The sequence below is a fragment of the Oncorhynchus keta genome, chromosome 20, assembly GCF_023373465.1.
Source record: "Oncorhynchus keta strain PuntledgeMale-10-30-2019 chromosome 20, Oket_V2, whole genome shotgun sequence".
Classification (NCBI taxonomy): Eukaryota; Metazoa; Chordata; class Actinopteri; order Salmoniformes; family Salmonidae; genus Oncorhynchus; species Oncorhynchus keta.
The window spans coordinates 41,432,461-41,442,460 of record NC_068440.1 but is presented as its reverse complement, the minus strand read 5'-3'; the positions used below and the strand labels follow the sequence as shown (position 1 = coordinate 41,442,460).

Below are 10,000 nucleotides of genomic sequence, written 5' to 3'. Positions count from 1 at the left end.
AGGGGAGGGAGGAGGGAGGGAGGGAGCGAGGGGAGGGAGGGAGCGAGGGGAGGGAGGGAGCGAGGGGAGGGAGGGAGCGAGGGGAGGGAGGGAGCGAGGGAGGGAGCGAGGGGAGGGAGGGAGCGAGGGAGCGAGGGGAGGGCGGGGAGGGAGGGAGGGAGGGACGGAGGGACGGAGGGGAGGGAGCGAGGGGAGGGAGGGAGCGAGGGGAGGGAGGGAGGGACGGAGGGGAGGGAGGAGGGGAGGGGAGGGAGGAGGGGGAGGGAGGGAGCGAGGGGAGGGAGGGAGCGAGGGGAGGGAGGGAGCGAGGGAGCGAGGGGAGGGAGGGGAGGCAGGGAGGGACGGAGGGGAGGGAGGGAGGGAGGGAGGGACGGAGGGACGGAGGGGAGGGACAGAGGGGAGGGAGCGAGGGACGGAAGGGAGGGAGGGAGGGAGGGACGGACAGAGGGGAGGGACAGAGGGGAGGGACAGAGGGAGGGAGGGAGGGAGGGAGGGAGGGAGGGAGGGAGGGAGGGAGGGACGGAGGGAGGGACGGAGGGACGGAGGGAGGGAGGGGGAGGGACGGAGGGGAGGGAGGAGGGGGGAGGGAGGGGAGGGAGGGAGGGGAGGGAGCGAGGGGAGGGAGCGAGGGGAGGGACAGAGGGACAGAGGGACAGAGGGACAGAGGGACAGAGGGACAGAGGGACAGAGGGGAGGGGAGGGAGGGACAGAGGGGAGGGACAGAGGGAGGGACAGAGGGGAGGGGAGGGGAGGGGATGTCTGAAGTGCCATAGATGTCAGCCTTCATACTGCAGGTCAAGCTAGAAGGACATGCAGCATACATCTTTTGCCAAGTAGGTTTCAGATCTGTGAGTTATTGAGGGGTGGTGGACGAAGGGTCAATGGGTTTTTTTGTATGACGTGCGAACCCATAAAACGGACCGTAGCCTTCACGTACGGAGCTTGTTGACCAATCAAAGCAGCCAAAAAGGTTCAATGTGGTAGCAAATGGAAGGAGAGTTCACGAAAGCAATGATAGGTGGAATAACAAAATATTCATTTTAAATCACAGAATTTAACATTTAGCGAAATGAGAAGGAGTACGCTACAACAAACACTCAACAGGTGGACAGTTGTTTTATCTGAATGAGGTTCAGCAAGTTGCCTCTTTTAGCTTCTCTAGCTTCTCCAGCTTCGCTTCTCTAGCTTCTCTAGGCTTCTCTAGGCTTCGCTAGCTTCTCGAGGCTTCTCTAGGCTTCTCTAGCTTCGCTTCTCTAGGCTTCTCTAGGCTTCTCTAAGCTACTCCAGCCAAGACGGGCCACTTTTATATGAGATGCTGAATAACATGGTGGCTGAATACAAGATATTTAGTCTAGTAGCCGAGTTGGTTAATGAATCTCTCCCCCCCCGGTCTTTTATGGTTTTATTGAACCTTAAAATCATAAACAAACTCTAAATTGACAATGACGGCCTACCCCGGCCAAACCCTAACCCGGAAGACGCTGGGTCAATTGTTCGCCGCCCTATGGGACTCCCAATCACGGCCGGTTGTGACACAGCCTGGAATCGAACCAGGGTCTGTAGTGACGCCTCTAGCACTGAGATGCAGTGCCTTAGACCGCTGCGCCTCTCGGGAGAGAATCATCAGCATCAGGTGTTTCTCACCAGCACCTTCACAGCAAGAGAGCGCCAGCCTCTCACTCACGCAGCGCTCAGGTTAAAAAACAATAATAATAATATTATAATAATCATAAATAAAAACTTGTATTCAGAATATCCAACAAAAAAATGTATAACTATGAAATATATACTATGTGAATAGTGAATGTATATATACTATTTGAATAGTGAATGTATATATATACACACTATTTGAATAGTGAAAGCCCCGCCCCCCCAGATGAATCACCTGGGCCACGTCCAATAGGTATATCTGAAGGAAGAAGCCGAGAGCACATCCTGTGATCTGATAGGGCGCTCCTCCCACCGCGTAGCACAGCTTGTTGCATACGGACAACCTGTTCTTCTGTTCACGCTGAGAGAGAGAGAGAGAGACAAAAGGAGGGGTTTGTTCGTTAAACCAGAAGTTTACTTTTCCATTGTTAGGCAACACAAACGGGTGGAGACACATTAAAGGTTGGATTAGGCCTAATAGTTCAATGCATTAGTCAGTCTGTCGAGTCAAAGACCTCTCTCTCTCTCTCTCCAGTCTCTCTAGTCTCTCTCTCTCCAGTCTCTAGTCTCTCTCTCTCTCTCTCCAGTCTCTAGTCTCTCTCTCTCCAGTCTCTAGTCTCTCTCTCTCCAGTCTCTAGTCTCTCTCTCCAGTCTCTCTCTCTCCAGTCTCTCTCTCTCCAGTCTCTCTCTCTCTCCAGTCTCTCTCTAGTCTGTCTCTCTCTAGTCTGTCTCACAGCTCTCCTCTTTCCTCTCCAAAGACCAAAGAACAATCGAATGATACAAATGTTCTGTTTGGCAGACAGTCCGACAGAGAGAACCAGTGTGTGGGTCTCTAAATTCAGAGGAGAGTTATCTGTCTACAGAATTCACCCACAGTAACGTGAGCACCAGCGCTGGGAGTCTGGGGCAGGAGAGGCGTTTTTGTCATGATAGACCGACTCACTTCAACAGTGTGAACAGAACCCAGTAGCCTAATTATTCTGTCTCTGCCCACACAGGTTGTAGACTAGGGCATTTCCCACCCCGATACCAATCACTCATGGCTACTTCCCAAATGGTACCCTTTCCTTATATAGTGCACTACTTTAAACCAGGGTCTATAGGGTAGTAGTGCACTACTTTAGACCAGGGTCTATAGGGTAGTACTGCACTACTTTAGACCAGGGTCTATAGGGTAGTAGTGCACTACTTTAGACCAGGGTCTATAGGGTAGTAGTGCACTACTTTAGACCAGGGTCTATAGGGTAGTAGTGCACTACTTTAGACCAGGGTCTATAGGGTAGTACTGCACTACTTTAGACCAGGGTCTATAGGGTAGTAGGGCACTACTTTAGACCAGGGTCTATAGGGTAGTAGGGCACTACTTTAGACCAGGGTCTATAGGGTAGTAGGGCACTACTTTAGACCAGGGGCTATAGGGTAGTAGTGCACTACTTTAGACCACTATAGGGTAGTAGTGCCCTACTTTAGACCAGGGGCTATAGGGTAGTAGTGTACTACTTTAGACCAGGGGCTATAGGGTAGTAGTGCACTACTTTAGACCAGGGTCCATAGGGTAGTAGTGCACTACTTTAGACCACTATAGGGTAGTAGTGCCCTACTTTAGACCAGGGGCTATAGGGTAGTAGTGCACTACTTTAGACCAGGGTCTATAGGGTAGTAGGGCACTACTTTACACCAGGGTCAATAGGGTAGTAGTGCACTACTTTACACCAGGGTCTATAGGGTAGTAGTGCACTACTTTAGACCAGGGTCTATAGGGTAGTAGGGCACTACTTTAGACCAGGGTCTATAGGGTAGTAGTGCACTACTTTAGACCAGGGTCTATAGGGTAGTAGGGCACTACTTTAGACCAGGGTCTATAGGGTAGTAGTGCACTACTTTAGACCAGGGTCTATAGGGTAGTAGTGCACTACTTTAGACCAGGGTCTATAGGGTAATAGTCCACTACTTTAGACACAGGGCCCTACTTTAGACCAGGGGCTATAGGGTAGTAGTAGTGCACTACTTTAGACCAGGGGCCAGGGTAGGTCTACTTTAGACCAGGGGCTATAGGGTAGGGCACTACTTTAGACCAGGGACTATAGGGTCTACTTTAGACCAGGGTCTATAGGGTAGTAGGGCACTACTTTAGACCAGGGTCTATAGGGTAGACCAGGGTAGGGTGGTAGTGCACTACTTTAGACCAGGGTCTATAGGGGTAGTGCACTACTTTAGACCAGGGTATAGGGTAGTAGTGCACTACTTTAGACCAGGGTCTATAGGGTAGTAGTGCACTACTTTAGACCAGGGTCTATAGGGTAGTAGGGCACTACTTTAGACCAGGGTCCATAGGGTAGTAGTCTTTAGACCAGGGTCTATAGGGTAGTAGTGCACTACTTTAGACAGGGTCAGGGGACCACTATAGGGTAGTAGTGCCCTACTTTAGACCAGGGACTATAGGGTAGTAGTGCACTACTTTAGACCAGGGGCTATAGGGTAGTAGTGCACTACTTTAGACAGGGACAGGGTAGGGCACTATAGACCAGGTCAATAGGGTAGTAGTGCACTACTTTAGACCAGGGTCAATAGGGTAGTAGTGCACTACTTTAGACCAGGGTCTATAGGGTAGTAGTGCACTACTTTAGACAGGGTCAGGGTGGGTGCACTACTTTAGACCAGGGTCTATAGGGTAGTAGTGTACTACTTTAGACCAGGGTCTATAGGGTAGTAGGGCACTACTTTACACCAGGGTAGGGTGTAGTGCACTACTTTAGACCAGGGTCTATAGGGTAGTAGTGCACTACTTTAGACCAGGGTCTATAGGGTAGTAGTGCACTACTTTAGACCAGGGTCTATAGGGTAGTAGTGCACTACTTTAGACCAGGGTCTATAGGGTAGTAGTGCACTACTTTAGACCAGGGTCTATAGGGTAGTAGTGCACTACTTTAGACCAGGGTCTATAGGGTAGTAGTGCACTACTTTAGACCAGGGTCTATAGGGTAGTAGGGCACTACATAAACCAGGGTCTATAGGGTAGTAGTGCACTACTTTAGACCAGGGTCAGGTAGTGCACTACTTTAGACCAGGGTCTATAGGGTAGTAGGGCACTACTTTACCAGGGTTTAGTAGTGCACTACTTTAGACCAGGGTCCAGTAGGACTACTTTAGACCAGGGTCTATAGGGTAGTAGTGCACTACTTTAGACCACTATAGGGTAGTAGTGCCCTACTTTAGACCAGGGTCTATAGGGTAGTAGTGCACTACTTTACACCAGGGACTATAGGGTAGTAGTAGTGCACTACTTTAGACCACTATAGGGTAGTAGTGCACTACTTTAGACCAGGGTCAATAGGGTAGTAGGGTTACTACTTTAGACCACTATAGGGTGCCATCTGGGAAACAGTCTGTCAGGCCACTCCTGCCAGGGAAACATTACTCAACCAAGGCCCACAGACTGGTCAGTGTGACCCTTCACAGGGTTGTCACAATCTATTTGGCAAGGTTGAGGGCCATTCTGCCCCCGCCCCGCCCCTCCTCCTCCTCCTCCTCCTCCTCCTCCTCCCATGGAACTTTGCCATGTTGGCTTGCCAACAGGAAGCCCTCTCGTCTATCACTAATGGGCAATCAGGGGCACACACTCACATCCCTCTGCCTAAGCCAATGAAAAGGGCTCTCTGTGGCTGCCACCCAGTTTAGAAGAACGTTAAATGACGGAATCTCAGAGACCTCATTCACACATATGTAGTATCCCGGTACTTCGTACCAGGTGTTCATCTAAGAGTTTGTGCCCAGTCCCAAATCAATACCTACCAAAGACATCTAAACCTGCCAGATGTTCAGGCCAAGTTCCCAGGCCATAAAACATGTGCAATCTAAAGCAACTCTAGACTAAATATAAATCGTCACCTGCCTTTTAGAACTCTTTAGAACGGTCTATTATTGTTTGTACTTTCGATCTGTTGAAACAGACGATCCCCCGCGTGAACATAAATGTCTTGAGTTAAGACTGTTGATGCACCATGACATTCTTTTGTTTCAGGTTGTTGTTCTGACTGAAACACGACCTCCTCTACACTCTAGCCTAGTGGTTAGAGTGGAGAGGAGGCAGGTAGCCTAGTGGTTAGAGTGTAGAGGAGGCAGGTAGCCTAGTGGTTAGAGTGTAGAGGAGGCAGGGTAGCCTAGTGGTTAGAGTGTAGAGGTGGCAGGGTAGCCTAGTGGTTAGAGTGTAGAGGTGGCAGGGTAGCCTAGTGGTTAGAGTGTAGAGGAGGCAGGTAGCCTAGTGGTTAGAGTGTAGAGGCAGGTAGCCTAGTGGTTAGAGTGTAGAGGTGGCAGGTAGCCTAGTGGTTAGAGTGTAGAGGAGGCAGGTAGCCTAGTGGTTAGAGTGTAGAGGAGGCAGGTAGCCTAGTGGTTAGAGTGTAGAGGTGGCAGGTAGCCTAGTGGTTAGAGTGTAGAGGTGGCAGGTAGCCTAGTGGTTAGAGTGTAGAGGAGGCAGGTAGCCTAGTGGTTAGAGTGTAGAGGAGGCAGGTAGCCTAGTGGTTAGAGTGTAGAGGAGGCAGGTAGCCTAGTGGTTAGAGTGTAGAGGTGGCAGGTAGCCTAGTGGTTAGAGTGTAGAGGAGGCAGGTAGCCTAGTGGTTAGAGTGTAGAGGAGGCAGGTAGCCTAGTGGTTAGAGTGTAGAGGTGGCAGGTAGCCTAGTGGTTAGAGTGTAGAGGTGGCAGGGTAGCCTAGTGGTTAGAGTGTAGAGGAGGCAGGTAGCCTAGTGGTTAGAGTGTAGAGGCAGGTAGCCTAGTGGTTAGAGTGTAGAGGTGGCAGGTAGCCTAGTGGTTAGAGTGTAGAGGCAGGTAGCCTAGTGGTTAGAGTGTAGAGGAGGCAGGTAGCCTAGTGGTTAGAGTGTAGAGGTGGCAGGGTAGCCTAGTGGTTAGAGTGTAGAGGAGGCAGGTAGCCTAGTGGTTAGAGTGTAGAGGCAGGTAGCCTAGTGGTTAGAGTGTAGAGGTGGCAGGTAGCCTAGTGGTTAGAGTGTAGAGGAGGCAGGTAGCCTAGTGGTTAGAGTGTAGAGGTGGCAGGTAGCCTAGTGGTTAGAGTGTAGAGGTGGCAGGTAGCCTAGTGGTTAGAGTGTAGAGGAGGCAGGTAGCCTAGTGGTTAGAGTGTAGAGGAGGCAGGTAGCCTAGTGGTTAGAGTGTAGAGGAGGCAGGTAGCCTAGTGGTTAGAGTGTAGAGGAGGCAGGTAGCCTAGTGGTTAGAGTGTAGAGGAGGCAGGTAGCCTAGTGGTTAGAGTGTAGAGGCAGGTAGCCTAGTGGTTAGAGTGTAGAGGAGGCAGGCAGCCTAGTGGTTAGAGTATAGAGGCAGGTAGCCTAGTGGTTAGAGTGTAGAGGAGGCAGGTAGCCTAGTGGTTAGAGTGTAGAGGCAGGTAGCCTAGTGGTTAGAGTGTAGAGGAGGCAGGTAGCCTAGTGGTTAGAGTATAGAGGCAGGTAGCCTAGTGGTTAGAGTGTAGAGGTGGCAGGTAGCCTAGTGGTTAGAGTGTAGAGGAGGCAGGTAGCCTAGTGGTTAGAGTGTAGAGGTGGCAGGTAGCCTAGTGGTTAGAGTGTAGAGGTGGCAGGTAGCCTAGTGGTTAGAGTGTAGAGGAGGCAGGTAGCCTAGTGGTTAGAGTGTAGAGGAGGCAGGTAGCCTAGTGGTTAGAGTGTAGAGGAGGCAGGTAGCCTAGTGGTTAGAGTGTAGAGGAGGCAGGTAGCCTAGTGGTTAGAGTGTAGAGGAGGCAGGTAGCCTAGTGGTTAGAGTGTAGAGGAGGCAGGTAGCCTAGTGGTTAGAGTGTAGAGGAGGCAGGTAGCCTAGTGGTTAGAGTGTAGAGGAGGCAGGTAGCCTAGTGGTTAGAGTGTAGAGGAGGCAGGTAGCCTAGTGGTTAGAGTGTAGAGGAGGCAGGGTAGCCTAGTGGTTAGAGTGTAGAGGAGGCAGGTAGCCTAGTGGTTAGAGTGTAGAGGAGGCAGGTAGCCTAGTGGTTAGAGTGTAGAGGAGGCAGGTAGCCTAGTGGTTAGAGTGTAGAGGAGGCAGGTAGCCTAGTGGTTAGGGCGTTGGGCCAGTAACCCGAAAGGTTGCTGAATCGAATCCCTAAACTGACGAGGTAAAAATCTGTCGTTCTGCCCCTGAATAATGCAGTTAACCCACTGTTTCCCTGGTAGGCCCGACATTGTAATTAAGAGTTTGCTCTTAACTGATTTGCCTAGTTAAACTTATAAAATACTCTGAAACGTGTCTGTCTGGCATGTGGGCCTACACTTGAAGCGGGAGTGAAATGTATTGAGAAACTGCAGAACCCTTCACATCATCTTAATGATATCCCCTTGTATATCATTAGATCCCCCATTCAGTTAGCCAGGACAGGATGGAACACGAGCCAACCCACTGTCCCCATCCAAAAATACACCATGGTCCCTTACATAGCCACATTCCATCCCCTACAGCAGACCTATTGTGGACGTCACTGAAATGTAACACGGTTCGTTATAATAGTCCATCTCGTGACATCATATAGGTCTACTTCCGTTTATTATTGAAAACACTTAGGCTCATAACAATTAGGACCAAATAAGGTGCCGTTTATGTTAGCTGTCTGAGGCATCACCGGAAGACGACCGGCATTTACGTTCCTCTCTTTACTATAGTGGAAGTGAGGTCATGTCAAAGGGACAAAGAAACGGATCACTAAAAAAAATTGCCAATCAATAAGCATATAAATGATCGATTATTAGAGATAACATATCGGAAAGATCTTTCGGTGAACACCTATGTTGCTGATGACTAGGTATAGTGAAATATTTAAAACGTATACACAGATCAAGCATGCTTGGAAGGGGTCATTCCAATTTCAGAAGAGATCACAGCTCCAGCCCCGGCGAAATGACACGTAGCCTTGCTGCGAGTTACGTAGAGAGACGCTCCGCTGGCACCGTGCATTCATTCTTATTATTCCAACCCCCAAAAGCGCCATAATAATTCAGATTTTTTTTTTAACCGCATAGTTATGTCTGATCACTTCTTACAGACCCATTTGAAGAATAATTTATATCAAAAGAAAGGGCTTGCACCGCTACGAGAAGAGCTAGTTACGAACCGGATAATCATTTGAAAATGAATAAAGGAAAGAAAATAAAAAACTGAATTCACTTTACGCCAAGCAAAGAAAATGTAATTGAAACGTGGTGGCCGCTGTCAAAACAACCCGTGGAAATCAATGATAGGCAATATAATTGATCTTCAATACAAAACGTATTATATAGACTTGTTCCATTAAATAACCAGGCTAATCTATTTAAATCGAAGCGGTCTTCCTCTCCGGTTTAGTTCAGAACGTATACTCATGAATACATAACGGCTGCTAATATTGTTGATAAAAAGTATAAATGAATCAAACTTACCTTCACAGCTAATTTGACCACATCTGGGTTGACCGGTTTATTCGTTAATAAATTATTGTTGGAATATTGTTCGGTTCCTTCTCCTTTTGCCATCACTTTATGAATAAATAACCTTTGGAGAAAAAAAAAACAATAAATATTATATAAACAAATCTGTTCGTAAAACCGGCGTAATTGAAACAGAAATCAGTAGCACCTTTAGAGTTGAGTCCAGACTCCACACAACCAGAAAAGTGACGCTGAAGGAGCTGTCATTCATGACGTAGTAAGTGAGGCCACGCCCCCCCCCGTCAACAGGCCACCATTCACTATCAGTCAACCCCGCCCACAAAGAGACGTGCAAAGAAAACACTGATATTATCAGATTCTTTACGAGATTGTATTAGTATATCTATAGTACATTTATTAGAAGGCAGGTGGAAGGAATGAAAAGGCCTTATTTTGTCTTTATTGTTCTTACAATGTATGATTTTACGAAGCTTCAAGTCCTTTTTAACAATGGAAGTGGACTGAAATGTATTCCAATAAGTCCCCAACCGAATTTGTCCCACGAGCGTTTTCATTTGCCAACGTATAGTTTTCCCACGTATAGTAGAGACACGTGATCGTATACAAACGTAATCAAGGTTTAATTATTATTTTTTATTTTTTTTGTGTTGTCAAACGTTATATCTGTTTGTGCTTTTTGCAGTCTACAAGTGATTTGTTCCAGCCCCGAAAATCGAGCCGCAGCTGATGATCCCTGCAATAGGCTAAACATTACAGGCTATTAGAGGCCAACAACTTGACAACATTAAGGCCTATTTCAGGAATAACAATATCCACAAATGAGTTCAATCGTAGCGTATTGTTAAAATAGGAATAGTCATTTTACATTGCAGATGTTTAGTCATGCCAAAACTACCCAATACCATAGTGGTTTATTCAAAATGTTTTGCAATAATGTCAATATAAGCTTT

General features: G+C 48.2%; 1 protein-coding gene and 1 long non-coding RNA gene across 17 annotated transcripts in view; one reads left to right on the top strand and one right to left on the bottom strand.

Moving 5' to 3' along the window:
• mfsd2ab (MFSD2 lysolipid transporter A, lysophospholipid b) overlaps positions 1-9,275 on the bottom strand; it is a 62,572-nt gene extending 53,297 nt beyond the window's left edge. The window contains exons 1-3 of the mRNA XM_052472893.1: positions 9,238-9,275; positions 9,042-9,153; positions 1,889-2,014 (exon numbers count right to left, since the gene is read on the bottom strand). Coding sequence (XP_052328853.1) covers positions 1,889-2,014; positions 9,042-9,134 — 219 coding nt within the window. The 5' untranslated portion in view covers positions 9,135-9,153; positions 9,238-9,275. The remainder of the gene's footprint in view (positions 1-1,888; positions 2,015-9,041; positions 9,154-9,237) is intronic.
• On the top strand, positions 5,963-7,524 carry LOC127910022 (uncharacterized). 16 transcript variants are annotated; one of them, XR_008073646.1, is made up of 4 exons: positions 6,063-6,216; positions 6,565-6,625; positions 6,946-7,189; positions 7,257-7,501. It is a non-coding gene; the product is annotated as an uncharacterized LOC127910022 (long non-coding RNA). The 16 variants fall into 16 exon arrangements; XR_008073656.1 differs by lacking the exon at positions 6,565-6,625 and adding an exon at positions 6,471-6,531 and having other exon boundaries at positions 6,975-7,189; XR_008073658.1 differs by lacking the exons at positions 6,063-6,216; positions 6,565-6,625 and adding an exon at positions 5,963-6,056 and having other exon boundaries at positions 6,975-7,189.
• Positions 9,276-10,000: the final 725 nt, after the last annotated feature.